Source organism: Salvelinus sp. IW2-2015, linkage group LG14 (genome assembly GCF_002910315.2).
Source record: "Salvelinus sp. IW2-2015 linkage group LG14, ASM291031v2, whole genome shotgun sequence".
Classification (NCBI taxonomy): Eukaryota; Metazoa; Chordata; class Actinopteri; order Salmoniformes; family Salmonidae; genus Salvelinus; species Salvelinus sp. IW2-2015.
This window is the reverse complement of record NC_036854.1, coordinates 47,126,510-47,149,638: the sequence shown is the minus strand read 5'-3', so window position 1 is coordinate 47,149,638 and position 23,129 is coordinate 47,126,510. Positions and strand designations below refer to the sequence as shown.

The window sequence follows — 23,129 nt, the reverse complement described above, 5'->3', positions numbered from 1 at the left end:
CAACATACATCTGTAAAATGAGTCTAGAAACTTAAGCTTTGGTTGTCTTCCTCTCAGGCTTCCATGTCTTCTCCCTGGACCTCCTCAATGTCCACCTCTTGAACATCAGACTGTGAGGCCTCATCTTCACTGTCACTTTCCAACCTTGTTGAGGATGGCTCGTTGTCGTGCTCAAAAAGCCTCAAATTTGAGCCTCAAATCAGTGTAGTAGTGTGGGCTCAATTGCATCTCATTAGTGTGCAAGAGTGAGAATCAGCTGTACATGTGATGGAAAAATGCACTGTTCATGCAGAGGGTTGCAATTCCATTGAATTGGGGATAGTTTAACCAAAATATGCCACAAGACTTAGAATTGCCTTGTCTATAATCCCACAAAAAAGGTTCACTGTTATAAGCTAACTGTTTTGATGAATTTAACCAAAATTCCCCAAATTACCGGGCTTAACATCCCATGTAAAAATTCCGGGAAAATTCTGGAAAGTTTCCGACCCCTTGTAGACCTAGCCGCAGCTGGTGGTTTTTCTATTCCGGTATGTTAATTTTTAACTCAATTTTTTATACCCTCGAGTAAAAAGGGGTGTTTGAGCTCCCTCGGGCATGTCTAGTTACGAGGCAAAGTGTTTTTAATTTTTTTATTTCATCTTTATTTAACTAGGCAAGTCAGTTAAGAACAAATTCTTATTTACATTGACGGCTGCTATGATCTCGTTAGAGAACTAAAATCACAATCCTATCGTCACAAAAATAGAAAAGGGAGAGATTCGCCTCTTGCCTAATTTACAACCGAGTGTAACCGGCGGTGGGAAAGAGGGTCTGGTAGTTGTCAGCTATATACCAAGCTGATTTGAGGCCTTTGACCCACCCCCAGGAGAGTCATGACAGCACATAAACAAAGAAATATGTCCAGCGCTCTGGAAATGTCTCTTTACTTGAGGTGTAAGGCCTGCTCTCTTTGAAGTCCCCCTTGTTGCGCTCTCGTCAGTCTTTTCTACCCAAATTGTGCCATTCATTCCAGATTTCTGTCTCACGTGGCAGTCGGGATCACCGTATGTTGGCCCAGTTCTGGTTTTTCTGCGGTGAGGCTCAGGCATCCGAGGCGGAGGCTCAGTCAACATCAGAAACAGATGACTCTTCATCAGCAACGTCGATTTCGAGCTCAATATCCGATCCTACATCCGACTCCAGCTCATTTAAATTCTGCAGCGTTGTACTGCTGTCAGTGCGCCTGATTTGACTCTGAGGGGAGATAATATAACATTTCCCGCCTTTCATGATAAAATAATTAGACCGCCCACAATTCTTCATCATTGATTAAAATGTGATGCCGATAGAACTGAGTTTGAAATTGAATCAAATCTAGCTTCAGATAGTGTGAATTGTGTTCATTGAGAACAAGAGGTCGGTAGCAATGTGAATCTGACACCTCCAATGTAGGGCAACCTTAAGACTGATCTCATTACACTGGAAACCGGAATGAAGGTTGTACAATAGGAAAGTACAGTTGATAGAGGAGACGGACACGCGCACACGCACACCGACACAGTAACGTCATGGTGGTGGAAGTAGATGGATAGAGGCTGACCTCTTGGAGGACGTGGAGCTGTGAGTGCACCCCTTTTAGACATCCCAGAGACCGGAGACAAGCTCAGACTCTACCCACTAAATCCCCTCGGCTGCCTCCCAAATCGGACACTATTCCATATGTAGTGTCATACCTTTGGCCAGAAAGTAGTGCAATATAAAGGGGATTAGGGTGCCATTTGGGATGCAACCCTTTTTCTCATAGGCCCCTAATGATTAGGTCACTCAATGACTGCCAGGATCAATGATCCCAAACCACTAGAGGCCGCATCACTACTCTCCTCCCGCTTCGCTCCGCTCAGGTTATATACAGTGCATTTGGAAAGTATTCATACCCCTAAACTTTTTCCACATTTTGTTACATTACAGCCTTATTCTAAAATTGATGCAAAACAATTTTTTTTCGTCAATCTACACACAATACCCGATAATGACAAAGCAAAAACGGGTTTAGAATTTTTTGGGCAAATATATATATTTTTTTTAAAACAACAGAGATACCACATTTACATAAGTATTCAGACCTTTTACTCAGTACTTTGTTGAAGCACCTTGGGCAGCGATTACAGCCTCGAGTCCTCTTGGGTATGACGCTACAAGCTTGGCACACCTGTGTTTGGGGAGTTTCTCCCATTCTTCTCTCCAGATCCTCTCAAGCTCTGTCAGGTTGGATGGGGATCGTTGCTGCACAGCTATTTTCAGGTATCTCCAGAGATGTTCGATTGGGTTCACGTCCGGGCTCTGGCTGGGCCACTCAAGGACATTCAGATACTTGTCCCGAAGCCACTCCTGCATTGTCTTGGCTGTGTGCTTAGGGTCGTTATCCTGTTGGAAGGTAAACCTTCGCCCCAGTCTGAGGTCCTGAGTGCTCTGGAGCAGGTTTTCATCAAGGATCTCTCTGTACTTTGCTCCATTCATCTTTCTCTCGATCCTGACTTGTCTCCCAGTTTCTGCTGCTGAAAATGATCCCCACAGCCTGATGCTGCCAACACCATGCTCCACCTTAGGGATGGTGCCAGTGTTCCTCCAGACGTGACACTTGGCATTCAGGCCAAAGAGTTTAATATTGGTTTCATCAGATCAGAGAATCTTGTTTCTCATGGTCTGAGAGTCTTTAGGTGCCTTTTGTCAAACTCCAAGCGGGCTGTCATGTGACTTTTTTTTACTGAGGAGTGGCTTCTGTCTGGCCACTCTATTGGTGGATTGGTGCAGAGATTGTTGTCCTTCTGGAAGGGTTCGCCCATCTCCACAGAGGAACTCTGTAGCTCTGTCAGAGTGACCATTGGATTCTTGGTCATCTCCCCGACAAGGATCCTTCTCCCTCGATCGCTCAGTTTGGCCTGGCAGCCAGCTCTAGGACGAGTCTTGGTGGTTCCAAACTTCTTCCATTTAAGGATGATGGAGGCCACTGTGTTCTTGGGGACCTTCAATGTTGCAGATATTTTTTGGTACCCTTCCCCAGATCTGTGCCTCGACACAATCCTGTCTCGGACCTCTACAGACAATTTTGCTCTGACATGGATTGTCTACTGTAGGACCTTACATAGACAGGTGTGTGCCTTTCCAAATCATGTCCAATCAATTTAATTTACCACAGGTGGACACCAATCAAGTTGTAGAAACATCTCAAGGATGATCAATGGAAGCAGGATGCACCTGAGCTCAATTTCCAGTCTCATAGCAAAGGGTCTGAATACTTAAGTAAATAAGGAATTTATTTTTAATATGTTTCATAAATGTCTGTCTGTTTACGCTTTGTCATTAGGGGGTATTGTGTGTAGATTGATGAGGGAAAAACATTTATTTAATCAATTTTAGAATAAGGCTGTAACGTAACAAAAAATTGGAAAAGGGGAAGGGTTCTAAATATTTACCGAATGTACTGTGTAGCCTTCCCGGTCGGATCAGGACCCCTGCTGTGGGGAACACTATTCCCCTAAAAGATAGAACTCCCAAGTCGCAGAAAAGCCACTTACACACAAGCACACAGTCATACATTCACACAGGCGCTACAAAATGGAGCAGTCGTCCCTGAAACGTGGTGCTCCTGAAGCTGTTAAAGGTTTTTTTTTGTTGAAAGTCAGGGCGGAATAAAGACCTGGGATTCACACTTTACTTTAATTTTCCCCTTGCTTTCCCCTCCCTTAACCTACCCACTACTACCGCTGCATTGTGCCTCCTGTTGGTGGGAATAAGGGACGGCTCTTTGTGCCTTTCACACTGAAATGCTTTTCTTCTTCCCCGACCCTCTCTCACACGCCTTTTCGCTTTTTTTCCTCTCTCTCGTTTTCTCTCTCGCCCTTTTTCTTTCTCTCTCACAAACACATGCTCACTCACGTCTAACACACACATCTTGAGGTACAGTATGCTGCAGCACTCGTTTCGCGCTTTCTCGCTCGCTCGCTCTCTCTCTCTCTCTCTCTCCCTCTCTCTCCCTCTCTCTCATGCGCTCTTGCTCTCACCATCCTAATGAAACACATTCCAGAAGAATTTCCCAGTTCAGATATGCCGCATAACATAAAACGCGCCAGCCGACGCCACAGAAAGGGGACAATAATCTCTGACCTTTGATGTTGATGCTCTCCCCTCTCCCCCTCCCTTCACTCCTCTCTCCTCTTCCCTCATCTCTAACTGTACTCTCCTGCTCTCACCTGCTGATCCTCACATCTCTGTCTGCTTCCCAAATAATGCCCTGTTCAGTGCACTATTTTTAACTAGTGCCATATGGGCCCTGGTCAAAAGTAGTGCACTAAATAGGGAATAAGGTGCCATTTGGGATGCAACCCATGTCTATGTAAATCTCCCCCTTGGATCCACTCTTCTCTCTGTGGTCTGTGCTACCCGCCCTGGCTCCTTGGCACAACATCAACCTACATCTGCAACACTGATCTATAATTCTGTTTAATTAAAGAGCATTGCTGCGCAGCGCCTCTCCTCCATCTCCTACCACACTGCAGTTACAGTAAAGTGAACCCCCCTGTCCAGCACGGTACTACTGCATAGAAAGTATGAAGCTCGGTCACTCACTGAAGATGATCAAACACATCCATAGATATCAGTGGGGGTGGGGGTTTAATGTTGGAAGAGGTGTTTTTGTGCACGCCTGTGTTTGCGCACGTGCTGTGCATGTCTGCTTGTCCTAGTTAATGCAACGCAATTAATTGAAACTCACCTACGTGCAGCGGTGTCATTTATCCAATCCAAGCTTGCAATTCTAGACTTTGTGCGTACGTGCACATTAGTGGTTTAGGGCATCTCATTCAGCACGCAACTCTTAAAGATGCACTATGCAGAATCCCTCCGCCATTTCCTAGTTGCTAACGTTCGAATAGTTCACCTAATTTCAGTTGATGTGAGTAAACAAGTGTAGAGAATCATTGTACCGTCTAAACCACTGTGAAATATCTATTCCATAACCCAAAATGTTGTATTTACTATTGAGAATAGTCCAGCGTTACTTCTTGAACCATTCCTGGGTATTTTCTGACGCTGGTGTACAAAACCAAAATTAAAAGATGCAAAAATGAACTTAAAAACAAGAAGCATAGAAATGGTGCACATAGAACAGATCTATCACTTCTTAGACTTGCTTTCAATGAGATTGACAGATCTGTAATTCACATTTCTATGTGAATTTTGTCAGGTCACCCAAAAAGTGACATATTGCAGCTTTAACATACAGAGGTAAAGCCAGTATGGGTTTGACTGAAAGTTGAAGCCGCATTTTGAGTTGAAGCCAAAATGCTGTGCACCTGAATAAACCCGTCTTTCCTCTCCCTCACCCCTCTTTACCCATCTCTCCCGGCCTCCACTTCTCTCTACCTCTCTCCTCCCTCCCTCACCCCTCTCTACCCCTTCTCCCCCTGTCTTCCAGGGGTCACAACCAGAGGATGGAGTTCCTTGGAGACTCCATCATGCAGCTGGTGGCTACAGAGTACCTCTTCATCCATTTCCCCGACCACCACGAAGGACACTTAACGGTAAGGACTTCCAAGCAAACCCCTAATGTCTCTCCATCTCTTCTTCCTCCTCATCTTGCACTCCTCTTTCTCTCTCTGTGCGCTCCATCGCTCTCCCTCCATCTTTGTCTCCCCGTCGGTTCCTCCCTCTACCATGAACATCTATAAGCAGCAGTGTGTACGTATCCTTGTTTTCTCTGGCCCATCCGTGTTATTCACTGCATCCTTTACTCTCCCACTGCACTTACTAGTGCACCTCTCTTTAACTCTCCCTCCTCTTTGTATCCCTCCCTCTTTCTTCCCATGTCTTTGTGTGCTGAAAAAAGTGTGTCAGGGGGAGAGAGAAAGAGAGAGCAGTTGGGTAGCCATTTGTTGTATGGGAAAGTGGCTTTGTCTTTAATAGCAGGCCCTTTGTTGATAGGAGGCTCTCTCTCCCCTGTGATGGCAGTAGAGTACAGATGGAGAGCGATGGACTTTCTCCATATTGATGGTGCTGTAACAGTGTGTGTGGTGTTAGGGGTGTTTCTGTGTGCCTCTTATATAAAGGTAACCTCCGGAACATTCCATTCGTGAATTTACCATATTTTCAATCAATATTGAATGCTCCCCCCCCCCCCAAAAAAAGCCACTCTTTATTTTTTGGTTCCTTTTCCGTCCATTCTCTGCAGTCAGAAAGAAAGAACATAGTGTTAGTTCTGGAACCAATTTGTCATAGAGAAGTCGTAACTAAAAGCTGCTAAGTAAAATCAGATCTCCAGTTAGATATTTGTTAGTGGAAGGGAGTAGACGTGACATCAATGGGATAAAAGCTCTGCAGTGAAGCATAGCTAACTGACGGCGAGCTCTACTGAGGATGTGATGGTCCCGGGCCTGCCCAAGAGTAGAAACAGACTCCGACTCGAATGGATTGCAAGTAGATTAGTGCTCATTCAACATGTGTAGCTTTTTAGATGCGACTGTGTGTCGTCGAGACTGAGTTAGCTAAGACGTCCCACAGCCTTTGTCTCAACTCATCTACTTTATTTCCCCCTCTGCTATATTTATATTTATCATGTTTTCAGCTGTCTCTTTTAGAGCAGGAAATGCACTTGCCTTGTTTTGACATATCTTCATCTGGAGAGCTTTGAGTCACTATGTAATATTTATGCGAGTGAAACATTGAATATCCTGCACTGTAAAGCATCTGTGATGTGTTAGTCCATATGTTTTTTTGGGGGGGGGGGAATATGTGCAAAAGTGCATCTGGGACTTGGATATGTCTGTGTTTGATCTAAATTAGATTTCTGCATGTGTGTGTGTTCCACAGCTGTTGCGTAGCTCCTTGGTCAACAACCGTACCCAGGCCAAAGTTGCAGAGGAGCTGGGTATGCAGGAGTTCGCAATCACTAACGACAAAACTAAACGGCCAGTGGCCCTCCGGACCAAGACCCTTGCTGACCTGCTGGAATGTACGTATACAGTTCACAGCCCTTTTGAATATACATTTGCCGCCAAATATATTGGCACCCTTGTACTTTTCTTAAATAATTCCCTTTTTTCTTCTAAAATAAGTAGAAATTGAAAAAAACGTTTGATCTCCACACGTTATTTGATTTTCAACATTGCAGAACAATTTTCTATAAACTTAGGTTAACAATAAAACATTTTTGGAATAAAGACAAATGACAGGGACAACATTATTGGCACCCCGGAGCTAGTACTTGGTTGCACAGCCATTGGCCAAGATAACTGCGGACAAATGCTTCTTGTAGTTTCAATGAGCTTCCTGCACCGTTCTACTGGACGATTGGCCCACTCATCAGCAGCAAACTGTTTTCAGAACTCGGCATAGGTTTTGGATGTGGTTCAGATCTGGACTCTTTGATCGACAATTGAGAACAGTCCAGCGTTACTTCTTGAACCATTCCTGGGTGCTTTTTGATGTGTGTTCGGGGTCATTGTCCTGCTGGAAGACCCATAACCTTTATTTTCTAAATTAAAATTGTAAACTGAAGTTGACAAAAATTAAAGGTAACTTATTTTTGAAAAATTGGGAAGTATTTAAGAAAAGTGACAATATATTTGACCGCAACTGTATATAATATATGCCATTTAGCAGACACTTTAACAAAAGCGACTTAGTCATGCATGCATACAGTTTACGTAAGGGTGGTCCCAGGAATCGAACCCACTATCCTGGCATTGCAAGTGCCATGCTCTCTCTACTGAGCTACAGAGGACCACAATCATTGTCAATTCATGTGTACTGTATTTACAAGGTCTCTCTTCTGACTTCTCTCTTAAAAACGGATCGATTGCCATTTTGTGTGTACTGCATGTATGTCCGAAGACTCTCCTTTCTCTCTGTCTGAGATTTTTAAACATGAACCATTGTCATTTTTCATTTATTGTACGAACAAGGCATAGATATCCTTTAATTAATGGATTATACAGTGCATTCGGAAAGTATTCAGACTCCTTCACTTTTTCCACATTTTGTTACATTACAGCCTTATTCTAAAATATATATTTTTTTTTACAACAAATCTACACACAATACCCCATAACAACAAAGCAAATACAGGTTTTTAGAAATTATGTCAAATGTTACATTTACGTAAGTATTCAGACCCTTTACTCAGTACTTTGTTGAAGCACCTGTGGCTGTGATTAAAGCCTTGAGTCTTCTTGGGTATAACGCTACAAGCTTGGCCCACCTGTATTTGGGGAGTTTCTCCCATTCTCCTCTGCAGATCCTCTCAAGCTCTGTCAGGTTGAATGGGGAGCGTTGCTGCACAGATATTTTCAGGTCTCACCAGAGATGTTCGATTGGGTTCAAGTCCAGGCTCAGGCTAGGCCACTCAAGGACATTCAGAAACTTGTTCCGAAGCCACTCCAGCATTGTCTTGGCTGTGTGCTTTGGGTCGTTGTCCTGTTGGAAGGTGAACCATCGCCCCAGTCTGAGGTCCTGAGCGCTCTGGAGTAGGTCTTCATCAAGGATCTTTCTGTACTTTGGTCCGTTCATTTTTTCCTTGATCCTGACTAGTCTCCCAGTCCCTGCTGCTGAAAAACTTCCCCACAGCATGATGCTCCCACCACCATGCTTCACCGTAAGGATGATGCCAGATTTCCACCAGGCGTGATGTTTGGCATTAAGGCCAAAGAGTTGTCTTGGTTTCATCAGACCAGAGAATCTTGTTTCTCATGTCTGAGAGTCTTTAGGTGCCTTTTGGCAAACTCCAAGCGGGCTGTCATGTGCCTTTTACTGAGGAATGGCTTCCATCTGGCCACTCTACCATAAAGACCTGATTGGTGGAGTGCTGCAGAGATTGTTGTTCTTCTACATGACCTCTCATCTCTCTCCTTGACGTCTTTAAACCCTGAACTATTGGCGTTTTGCATCTTCTCTTTCCTTCATCAAAGGCCAGTAAGAGATGTTTGTCTTGTGGGAGTACATGGACCTGGCCTTGTCCTTTGGCTTCTGGGCCCTTTGCTGCTTGCTTGGTGACCGGAGGGTTGATGAATGAGTCTGAGGGCTCTGTGTCATGGCTAGTGAAAATACATGTTACAGCCCTCCCTCCACTCACTTGGCCTTCCAGTCTTCAGACATCAAGGCTGAGACTGTGTCCCAAATGGCACCGTATTCCCTACATAGTGCACTACTTTTGACCAGGGCTCATATGCATCTGATCAAAAGTAGTGCACTATGTAGCTAGCAGGTTGTCATTTGGGATGAATCCTGAGACCAGGCCTGAGCATTAAGGGGTTGGGGGGTATTGGGCGGGCTCAAGTGGCAGCAGCATGACGAGGTGTACCATACTGGATGCTCTTCAAAGGCCAAGACACAAGAGGATGACATGCACCGTACACACACACACACACACACACACACACACACACACACACACACGATTTGAACATGAAACACTCAGGGAGAGCGTCTTAAATCCATCAAAGGCAACATTATATAGGGAGAACTTTGTACTTGGTGCCACATACACGCTCACACGCACACACACAATAGAGGTCGACCGATTATGATTTTTCAACGCCGATACCGATTATTGGGGAACCAAAAAAAGCCGATACCGATTAAAGCAGATTTTTATTTATTTATTTGTAATAATGACAATTACAACAATACTGAATTAACACTTATTTGAACTAAATATAATACATTAATAAAAATCAATATAGCCTCAAATAAATAATGAAACATGTTCAATTTGGTTTAAATAATGCAAAAACAAAGTGTTTGTATTGCACTTTCACTTTCTTCTCCAACACTTTTGTGCCAATACTAGGCACTTTAGTATTGCCAGTGTAACAGTATAGCTTCCGTCCCTCTCCTCGCTCCTACCTGGGCTCGAACGAGGAACACATCGACAACAGCCACCCTCGAAGCAGCGTTACCCATCACTCCACAAAAGCCGCGGCCCATGCAGAGCAAGGGGAACAACTACTCCAAGTCTCAGAGCGAGTGATGTTTGAAACGCTATTAACGTGCACCCCGCTAACTAGCTAGCCATTTCACATCGGTTACACCAGCCTAATCTCGGGAGTTGATAGGCTTGAAGTCATAAACAGCGCAATGCTTGAAGCTGAGTGAAGAGTTGCTGGCTAAACGCACGAAAGTGCTGTTTGAATGAATGCTTACGAGCCTGCTGCTGCCTACCACCGCTCAGTCAGACTGCTCTATCAAATCATAGACTTAATTAGAACATAATAACACATAGAAATACAAGCCTTAGGTCATTAATATGGTCGAATCCGGAAACTATAATTTCGTATTTCAGTGAAATACGGAACCGTTCCGTATTTTATCTAACGGGTGGCATCCATAAGTCTAAATATTGCTGTTACATTGTACAACCTTCAATGTTATGTCATAATTACGTAAAATTCTGGCAAATTAGTTCGCAACGAGCCAGGCTGCCCAAACTGTTGCATATACCCTGACTCTGCGTGCAATGAACGCAAGAGAAGTGACACAATTTCACCTGGTTAATATTGCCTGCTAACCTGGATTTATTTTAGCTAAATATGCAGGTTTAAAAATATATACGTGTATGGGTTTTAAGGAAGGCATTGATGTTTATGGTTAGGTACACGTTGGAGCAACGACAGTCTTTTTTCCGCGAATGCTCACCGCATCGATTATATGCCACGCAGGACACTCTAGATAACTACACATGGTGGATGATATTACTAGTTTAACTAGTGATTATGATTGATTGATTGTTTTTTTATAAGATAAGTTTAATGCTAGCTAGTAACTTACCTTGGCTTCTTACTGCATTCGCGTAACAGGCAGGCTCCTCGTGGAGTGCAATGAGAGGCAGGTGGTTAGAGCGTTGGACTAGTTAACTGTAAGGTTGCAAGATTGAATCCCCGAGCTGACATGGTAAAAATCTGTCGTTCTGCCTCTGAACAAGGCAGTTAACCCACCGTTGAACAAAAATATAAACGCAACATGCAACGATTTCAAAGATTTTACTGAGTTACAGTTCATATAAGGCAATCAGTCAATTGAAGTAAATTCATGGGGGACGCTGAAACATGGTGATGGCAGCTGATGAATGGCACGCCAATGGGCCTCAGGATCTCATCACGGTATCTCTGCTTTCAAAATTCAATTGTGTTTGTTGTCCGTAGCTTATGTCTGGTCATACCATAACCCGACCGCCACCATTGTTACAGTTGACAGTACAATTATACAGTTGAAACTAGGATTCATCCGTGAATAGCACACTTCTCCACCGTGCCAGTGGCCATCGAAGGTGAGCATTTGCCCACTGAAGTCAGTCATGATGCCGAACTGCAGTCCGGTCAAGACCCTGGTGAGGTAGACGAGCACTCAGATGAGCTTCCCTGAGACCGTTTCTGACAGTTTGTGCAGAAATGCTTAGGTTGTTCTAACCCACTGTTTCATCATCTGTCCAGTTGGCTGGTCTCAGACGATCCCGCAGCTGAAGAAGCCGGATGTGGAGGTATTGGTCTAGCGTGATTACACGTGGTCTGCGGTTGTGAGGCCGGTTGGATGTACTGCCAAATTCTCTAAAACGATGTTGAAGGCGGCTTAATTCTATAGCAAATGCTTTGGTGGATATTCCTGCAGTCAGCATGCCATTTGCATGCTCCCTCAAAACGTGAGACGTCCGGCATTGTTGTGTGACCGCTGCACATTTGAGTGGCCTTTTTTTGTCCCCAGCACAAGGTGCACCTGTGTAATGAAAACACTGCAGTGTAGCTCAGTTGGTAGATTATGGCACTTGCAACGCCAGGGTTGTGGGTTCGATTCCCACGGGGGCCCTGTTCAATAATAGTGCACTATATAAGGAAAAATGTGCCATTTGGGACACAGCCTATCTCTACACGGCAACTGAAATATTACTTATTACCTCCTCTCTTCACTTTGACTCCAGCCTGCCTTCTCTTGTGTGTAAGGTGAGAATAAAACACTGTGTAGTAGAATGTGGTGACATGTGACAGGTGTGTAGTCTGAAGGGACTGGGAGGAGACACAAACATGGTTTAGACAACCTGAACAAGGGGGATGACCGGTGTGTAGTCTGAAGGGACTGGGAGGAGACACAAAAATGGTTTAGACAACCGGCACTAGACTTTGACTTCTTTCATTCTTGCTCAGTTTAGAGAAAAACTGAAGAAATGCCGAATTTACGTCATTAAAATGTGCATCGAAAACAGCGTAAGAATGTATCACTTATATTCATAATACAGGTCATTTATTTTCTTGGTGGGAGAATTGAATAGTTAAAAAACATTACTTTGAAAACATTTAAGAGCTAGAGGCTGTTATTGTACAGTCTGACAGTAGACAGACTAGGTTATATTACCCTTTTTTTTAAACTATGGTACCGCTAACGTTACTGCTCTGGCTGAAATATTCTTTCTTCAAATGGCCCTTTCCAGCACGGTTCCATTAACTATGGTGGAAGATCATATTTATTTTTATATTTAGTGTGTTAGTATGTTCCATTTCCTTTTGATGTCTGTGCAACTCGTATGGAGCCTTTATTATTGAGTCCAAGGCCAATATCAACAAAGCATCTCGGAGTAGCAGTGCCAATCTAGGATCGGTCCATATAACCTTATTCATTAGGATCTAAAATATATATATTTTTAAGGATCCTAGATCAGCACTGCTACTCTGAAACGCTTTGTATATATGGGCCCAGATAGGCAGCAGACAGCCATCATGGTCTATCCGGTTCCGTTCAGTCCACATATACACCCCCCTTCCAGTATACCCATTCCATAACCTCCTCCTCTCCTCTCGTGTTAATGGTGTTCTCATCCACAAAGCAGATTTTGTATTTGTACGACGTTACTTCTTCAACATCGACTCTCCCTTTCATCCCTTCCGTTATGTAGACTCTCCTCTCTTTCATCCCTCATTCATTGTTCTTTCCTCTCTTCTCTTCTGTCATCGGCAGCTTTCATCGCGGCGCTCTACATCGATAAGGATCTGGAGTACGTTCACACCTTCATGAACGTCTGCTTCTTCCCTCGACTGAAGGTGAGTGAGCGTGTGTGTGAGTGAGCGTGTGTGTGAGTGAGGGTGTGTGTGAGTGAGCGTGTGTGTGAGTGAGTGAGTGAGCGTGGTGGTGTGAGGTGAGCGTGTGTGTGTGAGTGAGCGTGTGTGTGAGTGAGCGTGGGTGTGTGAGTGAGCGTGTGTGTGAGTGAGCGTGTGTGTGAGTGAGCGTGTGTGTGAGTGAGCGTGTGTGTGAGTGAGCGTGTGTGAGCGTGTGTGTGTGAGTGAGCGTGTGTGTGAGTGAGTAGTGTGTGTGAGTGAGCGTGTGTGTGAGTGAGCGTGTGTGTGATGGAGCGTGTGTGTGTGCGTGTGTGTGAGCGTGTGTGTGTGTGTGTGAGCGTGTGTGTGTGTGTGAGCGTGGTGTGTGTGCGCGCGATCTCCCCTGTGCGCCTGACGCGGTGCATGTCTGAAGGTGAGGACTCACTCACTCTCCTCTGATCCCATCGACAGCAGCATCCCCACGACCGCGAGAGAGGCCACTCACTCGCCAATCAATGACCACTCTTTCTCTTCTCTATGTACCACCGTAGAAGAAGTGGAGGCGGCAGAAGCTAATGGCTAACTAATAGCACTAGCATTGACGAGCGGCACTCAAGTGGTGCTTGACTCGTCAACGGTCTTAGCATGGCTGTACAGTCCTATTGTAGTCATCTTTATGGGCGCCGGTTGCGGTTGGTTCTATGCTAGCTACTGTTACTGACTGTTTAGATATTGATCCCCTACCACCACTGGTGTAGCCAGCACTGTTCTGTTCTAAGGTGCTGTTGTTTCAGGTGGTGGGTGGGGTGTTCATTCAGAAAGACCTCCGTTAAGCCTCCTCTCGTAATAGATGGCAGGAGGGTGTGACGTATCAGTAAATTGGTGAGATTTAGAGAAGTGAGTCTCTGTAAGATGAATAGGTTGGTGGAACTGCCACTCTCCTTCTCCTCTCTCCTCCCTCTCCCTCCTCCCTCCCTTTTAGAGAAGCAATTCTGTCTGTAGGATGAATAGGTTGGTGGACCTGCTTCTTCCTGTTAGAATGGTTGAGAGAGACTACTGCTTCCACACACACACACAACACACACTACCTCCTTCCACACTCACACACATCCTGCACACTGTGTGAAGGTGATGGCTCAGCCTACAATGGTGTACTAATTGCTGTCTGTGTGGGTCTCCTGGGAATGTGGGTGGCCAGTGAGGAGCTGAACCGTGGTGTGTGTGTGTGTGTGTGTGTGTGTGTGTGTGTGTGTGTGTGTGTGTGTGTGTGTGTGTGTGTGTGTACATAGGCGACTACAGAGAGAGAGAGAGAGAGCACCTCATTTCCACTTCCAACAGAAAGTTGTGAAAAAGACCAACACATCTCTTCACATAGCCTTTCAGACTTTGTCCCAAAGGGCACCCTATTCCCTATATAATAATGTGGTGGGTGCTTATATTTGTTCCAGGCCCCATAGGGGCCACCATTCCCTATAGTAATGCACTATGTAGGGAATAGGGAGCAATTTTGGACATAGGGCTCTGGTTTCTAAGAGGCTATTACTGCTTTATAGAATCTTCTGGAAGAAAGTAAAAGGACATATATGGAACCATTATGTCAGTGTAGGCTTTACGCGTGTGTACACCTGTGTGTATGTACACGTGTATGTATTGTGCAATTTATGTGCATGTGTTTTGGTATCAAAGCAGCCAGTACACATCTCTTAGAGAGGGAGAGGGAACGCCAAAGAGGGAGCAAGAGAGAGCATTGGCTACAAGGCATGCAGAACCCATCTTTGTAGAAAATTAATAGGAACAGACAGTTATAGATTCAAAGTGTCCCTTTTTTTATAACAGGGCTGCTTTCCAGTTAATGGAAGTGCTTTTAGAAGTCCCTTTGGATTGGAGAATGTATCAGGCCTGCACACCTGGGAGACTCCCAGACCGACCCTGAGAGAGAGCTCTGTATTTCTGTCTCTGCTAGGAGCAGGCTGGAGACGCTTGTGTCTTAAGTAGCCTGTGATTTGTGCCCACCGCAGAGAGAGAAAAGGCAGGGAGATGGAGAGAGCGAAGAGGCCGAGAGCGCCAGAGAAGAACAAAAAGTGATAGTAGGATAAGAGGTGGAAAGCAGGAAAGAGTCAGGGAAGCAATGAAAGCAGGGGAAAGGGAGATGAATAGAGGTAGCGTTTGTAATTGTTACTCTACAGTATTTGTGATGTGTAAAGCATGTGTGTGTGTTGCAGGAGTTTATCCTAAACCAGGATTGGAACGATCCTAAATCCCAGCTCCAACAGTGCTGCCTGACACTGCGCACGGAGGGCAAGGAGCGAGATACCTTAAAGTAAGCTAACTGCTCTCCATACATTGTTTCTCCTGCCCCTCCCCCCCCGACATTACCCACACACAGGCAGCCTTGAACGGCTCCCCTAACAAGAACATAGTGAATGGATGTGCTGTGTTGTGTAAAGGTCTTTGTTGTTGGGATAAAAAGCACCACTTCCAAAGAAACCTGTTATTTGACAAAAGGTCAAGGGGCAAGTGCAGGTGTTGCTACACGTGGTCTGCCACTGCGAGTACGATCAGCTGTCCGTTCTGTCTCCCTGTAGCGCTGTCTTAGGCGTCTCACAATAAGGACATTTCAATTTATTGCCCTGCCACATCTGCAGTCCTCATGCCTCCTTGCAGCATGCCTAAGGCACGTTCACGCAGATGAGCAGGGACCCTGGGCCTCTTTCTTTTTCTTCTTTTTCAGAGTCAGTATAAAGGCCTCTTTAGTGTCCTAAGTTTTCATCTGTGACCTTAATTGCCTACCGTCTGTAAGCTGTTAGTGTCTTAACAACCGTTCCACAGGTGCATGTTCATTAATTGTTTATGGTTCATTGAACAAGCATGGGAAACAGTGTTTAAACCTTTTACAATGAAGATCTGTGAAGTTATTTAGATTTTGACGAATTATCTTTGAAAGACAGGGTCCTGAAAAAGGAGTTTATATATATATATATATATATATATACAGTACCAGTCAAAAGTCTGGACATACCTAGTCATTCCAGAGTTTTTACTAATTTCTACATTGTAGAATAATAGTGAAGACATCAAAACTATGAAATAACACATATTGAATCATGTAGTAAGAAAGTGTTAAACAAATCAACTTATTTTTTATATTTGAGATTCTTCATAGTAGCCACCCTTTGCCTTGATGACAGCTGCGCAATATTGCCATTCTCTCAATCAGCTTCATGACGTGGTCACCTGGAATGCATTTCAATTAACAGGTGCTCCTTGTTAAAAGTTAATTTATGGAATGTCTTGTTTTCCTAAATGCGTTTGAGCTAATCAGTTGTGTTGTGACAAGTTAGGGCTGGTATACAGAAGATACCTCTATTTGGTAAAAGACCATGTCCATATTATGGCAAGAAGAGGTCAAATTAGCAAAGAAAAACAGCAGTCCATCATTACATTAAGATGTGATGGTCAGTGAATCCGGAAAATGTCAAGAACTTTTAAAGTTTCTTCAAGTGCAGTTGCGAAAACCAAGCGCTATGATGAAACTGGCTGTCATGAGGACCGCCACAAGAAAGGAAGACCCTGAGTTACCTCTGCTGCAGAGGATAAGTTCATTAGAATTAACTGCACCACAGATTGAAGCCCAAACAAATACTTCACAGAGTTCAAGTAACAGACACATCTCAACATCAACTGTTCAGAAGAGACTGCGTGAGTCAGTCCTTCATGGTTGAATTGCTGCAAGGAAACCACTACTAAAGGACCATACAAATCAATACAAACATACATATTATGTCTGTCTGTACTGTACTGAATGTGTGACCTGCTTGGAAGTGACAGCTGACTAATGCTTCCTCATATCCCCATTTCTCTGGTTTCTGCCGCTTTCAGAGAGATTCTAATTCCAAGTGACAGTTTTCACTGTCGAGGTTTGTTTCAGTATTCAGCAGGGCTGAAGAACCGTTAGTATTTGTTCGGAACATGCCACAGGCTTCTTCATTTGTAAGTGAGAAATATGATTGAATTATTGATGAAATGCCGTAAGTGACCACATTGCATTAAAAATTAATAGCACCCCTGAAATAAGTAAATTGTTTGTTAATAATTTAGGCTGTCGGTGTGTGGTTTATGCTAATGTTAACATTTTAGACATCTACAAGTGTTGTTTACTTGTACTCCCTTCTCCCTGCTGATATCTAACTAAAAATGGTGATGTCAAATGTATTTTTAAATGTTTCATATGATATGAATGTGATATCGTTTTCCATGACTTTCTCCCTGAGTTTGCTGGTTGCTCATGTATTTCTACGTAACACCAAAGCCTGCTGGGGACTGTCAGAGAGCATTATCATTCTTTTTTTTCTTCTTTGTAGCAGAAGAACACACATACTTTAACCATCCAGAGATGATGGGTGGCCTTTTTATTGTTTAACTGTCCCTCAGATGGCTTCTGTACACTGTCAAACCACGCCCAGACGAATCAAAGTATTCTCCTGTATTTTCCTCTCTCTCTCTTTCATCTCTCTCCGGAGATGCATTATATTAGCTCCAAACGAAAATGTTTGTTGTCTTGTTCTTTTCCAGAAGGACGATACCAACATCGAGTGTCCTTGAGCTTTCTCACGTCTGTCATTATTTCTCACTTGCTCCTTTTTTCCTCTCCGTCGCTCATCCCACTCTCCTTTTCATCCGTTTGCTGTAGGACCCTGCAGACAGTGGGGCCGTCTCACGCGCGAACCTACACTGTGGCTGTGTACTTCAAAGGAGAGAGAATAGGCTGTGGCAAGGGCCCAAGGTACGTAGACCCACCCATTAGGCCGAGTTAGGATGTGTCCCAAATGCCACCTTAGTCCCTATATAGTGCACTACTTTTTGACTACTTTTTGACTACTTTTTTTGGTTCTTGGTCAAAAGTAGTGCACTACACAGGGAATAGAGTGGCATCCGGGATGCAGTCTTCAGTGTGCACCGCTCTGCTCAATGCACGGCTAATGGGCTCTAGAAATAATGGCCATGTTTTATTGATGGTGTTTATTATAGCAATTAAGCTCTGTGGCTGTTCTATTGGGAGGGACTTTATGCGGAATGAAAATGAATCGATTCATTATTGAATTGACATAAATGGTATTATAGAAACATCATTTTGAGGAGGGGAAATGCCCTGTGAGAGCGAGAGATCGCACACAATGAGTCTCTCTCCAGAGCTAGCTTAGCTCTGGTCCAGGACATTAATGCGGTTTGCTAACGCTGAGCCTGCCTTCACTAACGCCCTGGACTAGAGCTAGGGCTAGCTGGGATGGCTGGGGAAATGCTCTGTGACAAAAAGAGAGTCCGCACACAGTGTGTCTTAAGTTGCGGCACAATAGGCACCCTGTTCCCTTCTGGTCAAATGTAATGCACTATGAAGGGAATAGGGTGCCATTTGAGACAGATTTTCTCCAGGGCTAGCTAGAGTTTTGTTTGGTTCTACCTGTGATGTTTCTCTTCAGAGGGATGGGGGGAAATGATGGGGAGGCTTTTATAAAGAACCGTAGGGTAAAGAAAATGTGAATCGCTGCGTGAAGGAAGACCCTTTCAGAGAGGAGATAAAACCATTCTACTCAGCTTAAGAATAATACAAAATCCATCAAACATCTCTCACCCCTCTGCATTGAAAATCCCTCTCATGGCCCTCTTGAAAGAGCGCTCTCTGCCTCTAAGCTGGCGATAACTTTGTCCCCTCCATAGTATCTCTACCCAGCTTACTGTTTTATATTTACTAAACGTAAGCCCCGTTACCCCCCCCCTGACACTTGCCTATGATCACATAATATAATATTTACAGAGAGCAATACGGTAAACAGTGTACATGCTGAGAGAGCGCCTGGCCCAAAGGCTTAGCTACCTCTGTGAGATGTATGCATGGTGCTAGCTACCTGGGAGGCTTTGGAGAAAAACATTTTTATATAATCCTCTGTCATTGGCATGCTCTCAGACTACAGCATTTGAAAGGGATGTTTTGAATATGCTAAATACCTTTTCTTTCTTGTCCGTCTTTCCCCTCTTTTTTTTTTTTCTTCTTATTTGTTGATTTATTTTTTCTTCTCCTTTTCAATCCAGTATCCAACAGGCGGAGATGGGAGCTGCTATGGACGCACTGGAGAAATGTGAGTAGTTTGAAGAAGAAGTTGGAACCACCACTAAGTGTAATATGTTTAAGCCCTTCACATACATGTAGTACCCTGCTTTGGTTCTTTTGTTCAATATTAGCTTTGTCTTTTCAAATATTTTTCAAAATTACTGCCAAAGTGTAGTGGCCCGTCCAGTCATTTGAAGAGGTTTGAACCACCTCCTCGTGTTTAAGCCTTTCACAAATAGCATATACCCTGCTTTGGTGTCTTTTAAAATACGAAATGGCTGCCAAAGAGCTTTGGAGAGCGGTGGTCACTGCCCTGTCCAGTCGGTTGGCTGCTGGATACGGAGCATTAGCCTGTTTGAAGAGAAAGTCCAGAGCACAGCTAGCATGTGGCCTGGCCTGCTTGCATTATGGGCCAAGGATGCTAAGCTAACACCAGCTAAGGGCTCTCTGCCATGCTAATAGCCTTGGAGGACCTTGTTGAAGTCTCTGTTTGGTGTATTTAAAACAAAAGGGACAAAATGAGAATGGGCCTTGGTCTGTGTGTGAGACTTGTCTAATATGATCCCGGGTTCTTGAGCTGTGTAGTGCTGTGACTCACATCTTAGGGCATAGGGTTCCATTTGGGAAGCAGACTATTTAGAACCCTATGTAACAATTCACCAATATGCATCGGTTGCTGGTTTAAATGTTTAAGATATGAGTGCATCGGTCTGCGGGACCCCAAACCCATCCAAATGTAGCATGATTCGGTCAGAATATCCATTCAAATGTTACGAATCGCTGGTTCACTAAAATGTTTTACTCAATTACTCAAATGACTTTCTATCTTCTGAAAATACCTAATCTTTTGTGACAACTATGCAGTCGACAACTCTCCTTCAGTGTCGGACTAAGCATGTAATTATGTTGACAGTCATTGATCTACAAGTCATTTTGCATGCCGATCAACCCCAGGCAATATCAGTAGCCTAGACAAATTGCGCGCTGCGCGTTTCTTCGCTCACTGACAAAGGAGAGGTAGGCCTATTACTGATCTGGCATTCACCAATCTGACAGTCTGCGTGTGATTTTCAGCTTTCAAAAGATTGTAAAATGACTTGCGCAATATTTGACTTTATTCTTTGCGTGATAACAAATGTAATTTGCGAGGTAATTTTTATCAAATGTGCTGTTTACAATTGTGTTTTACTGGATCGGGGCTTACATTAGATTTTATTTAGATTGTTCACGTTTACCATCACAAATAGTTCTGGTAGTTTTGCTTGAAACAATTTGTTTCAGACCCCTTGACTACTACATTTTATTTTGTAACAGCCTTATTCTAAAATGGATTAAATAAATGAAACATCCTCATCAATCTACACAATACCCCATAATAACAAAGCGAAAACAGGTTGATAGAAATGTTTGCAAATGTATAAAGAAAAAAAAAATAGGGAAAGGGAGATACCTAGTCAGTTGTACAACTGAATGCCTTCAACTGAAATGTCTTCTGCATACCTTATTTACGTAAGTATTCAGTCCCTTTCCTATGAGACACGAAATTGAGCGCAGGTGCACATGTTTCCATTGATCATCCTTGAGATGTTTCTACAACTTGATTGCAATCCACCTGTGGTAAATTCAATTGATTGGACATGATTTGGAAAGGCACACACCTGTCTATATAAGGTCCCACAGTTGAGAAGTGCATGTCCGAGCAAAAACCAAGCCATGAGGTCGAAGGAATTGTCCGTAGAGCGCCGAGACAGGATAATGTCGCGGGACAGATCTGGGGAATGGTACCAAAACATTTCTGCAGTATTAAAGGTCCCCAAGAACACGGTGGCCTCCATCATTCTTAAATGGAAGAATGGAACCACCAAGAAATTGGAGCCACCAAGACTCTTCGTAGAGCTGGCTGCCCGGCCAAACTGAGAAATCGGGGGAGATGGGCCTTGGCAGGGAGGTGACCAAGAACCCAAAGGTCACTCTGACAGAGCTCTAGTCCCTTTGTGGAGATGGGAGAACCTTCCAGAAGGACAACCATCTCTCCAGCAATCCACCAATAGGGCCTTTATGATAGTGGCCAGAAGCCACTCCTTAGTAAAAGGCACATGACAGCCTGCTTTAAGTTTGCTAAAAGGCACCTAAAGACTCTCAGACCATGAGAAACAAGATTTTCTGGTCTGATGAAACCCAGATTGAACTCTTTGGCCTGAATGCCAAGCATCACGTGTGGAGGAAATCTGGCACCATCCCTACATTGAAGCATGGTGGTTGCAGCATCATGCTGTGGGGATGTTTTTCAGCGACCGGGACTGGGATACTAGTCAGGATAGAGGGAAAGATGAATGGAGCAAAGTACAGAGATCCTTTATGAAAACCTGCTCCAGAGCGCTCAACCTCAGACTGGGGTGAAGGTTCAACTTCCAACAGGACAACGACCCTAAGCACACAGCCAAGACAACGCAGGAGTGGTTTTGGGACAAGTCTCTGAATGTCCTTGAGTGGCCCAGCCAGAGCCCGGACTTGAACCCGATCGATCATCTCTGGAGAGTCCTGATAAAAGCTGTGCAGCGACACTCCCCATCCAACCTGACAGAGTTTGAGAGGATCTGCAGAGAAGAATTGGAGAAACTCCCCAAAAATAGAGAGGTGCCAAGCTTGTGGCGTCGTACCCAAGAAGACTCGAGGCTGTAATCACTGCCAAAGGTGCTTCAACAAAGTACTGATTAAAAGGTCTGAATACTTATGTAAATATAATATTTAATTAAAAAATATATATATTAATTAGCTAACATTTCTAAACTAGTTTTTGCTTTGTCATTATTGGATATTGTGTGTAGATTGAGAAAATAAAAGAATTTAATCAATTTTAGAAAAAAGCTGTAACCTATCAAGATGTGGAAAAGGCAAGGGGTCTGAATAATTTCCAAAGGCACTGTATGTGGTCATTTTTAGACAGAAATATATTTTCAATCACTTTTGCTACCCTCACTGCATGGTCGACGCAGGAGAAGCGTTGTCTATTTTAATATCGAAGAATATTTCACTTTCTCTGGTCATAGGAACAACATGAATTTGTGCATGAAGCAGATGCGGTGCGACTTGAGTTTCGCCATCAGGTGGAAGACTGTGTTCCCTCTCTCTGGTCAGTCTCACCGGAGGAAAGGAAGGAGAGAGCAGGGACCGTGAGAGGCGGACCCTCTGCCTCTTTCGCCCTCCCTCCTCTGAGACGTTTTTTCATAACTGGGAACTCGGAAATCTCTGACTTCCGACTTCAGTGCGTTCAAGACAACTTCAATACAATTGGGAATTTTTTGGGGAACGGGCATCCAAATCGGAACTCCAAGTCAGAAGTTCAGGCATCTTTCTAGATAGAGCTCTGACTTTCCGACCTGAAGATCACTGACATCATGATTTGACCTTGTTTTTTTTGTTAGTTTTTTTAGTAAACGGTTGTCTTGAAAGCGTCATGACCACCAGATGCAGTCCAGTAAAATAATAAAAATAATAATTTGCAAATGATTTCTATTTATGCTCAGCTATGCCTCGCAAGTGCTACACCAACTGAGCTATTTTGTTATCAACGCTCGAGTTTTGAAATATAATATTGTCTGAGGAGCAATATTTGCTGGCCAGGCATAAAGCCAACATGCTGTGATAATGAATTAGGCCTACTGCACAAACCTCATTCCTACAGAACTGTTTTGATTAGGTTAATGTAAAAAAATATGTATATCATGTTTAAAAAAAATCTGAGCTGTAGATCTTGGCTTGCTTTTTGACTAAGGATGTGATCTTGTTGACCGCTGGTCTAAACCATTCAATTATGATGCGGGGGTGAAATTCAAAGTTGTACTTTATATTCTTTGGCTATGTCATAGCAATTTTTTAAAGATAAATATTGATACAATTCTAGCTCTAACACTTTCAATCTGCAAAAATGATACATTAATTAGTGGGTGATGGTGATTTCAGATCAAAAG

General features: G+C 43.8%; 1 protein-coding gene across 1 annotated transcript in view; it reads left to right on the top strand.

The window, feature by feature from the left end:
- Positions 1–23,129, top strand: part of drosha (drosha ribonuclease III) — a 120,019-nt gene that overhangs the window by 85,842 nt on the left and 11,048 nt on the right. The window contains exons 26-31 of the mRNA XM_070446711.1: positions 5,456–5,561; positions 6,847–6,988; positions 12,976–13,058; positions 15,275–15,372; positions 17,743–17,835; positions 19,140–19,186. Of these exons, the coding sequence (XP_070302812.1) occupies positions 5,456–5,561; positions 6,847–6,988; positions 12,976–13,058; positions 15,275–15,372; positions 17,743–17,835; positions 19,140–19,186 (569 nt within the window). The remainder of the gene's footprint in view (positions 1–5,455; positions 5,562–6,846; positions 6,989–12,975; positions 13,059–15,274; positions 15,373–17,742; positions 17,836–19,139; positions 19,187–23,129) is intronic.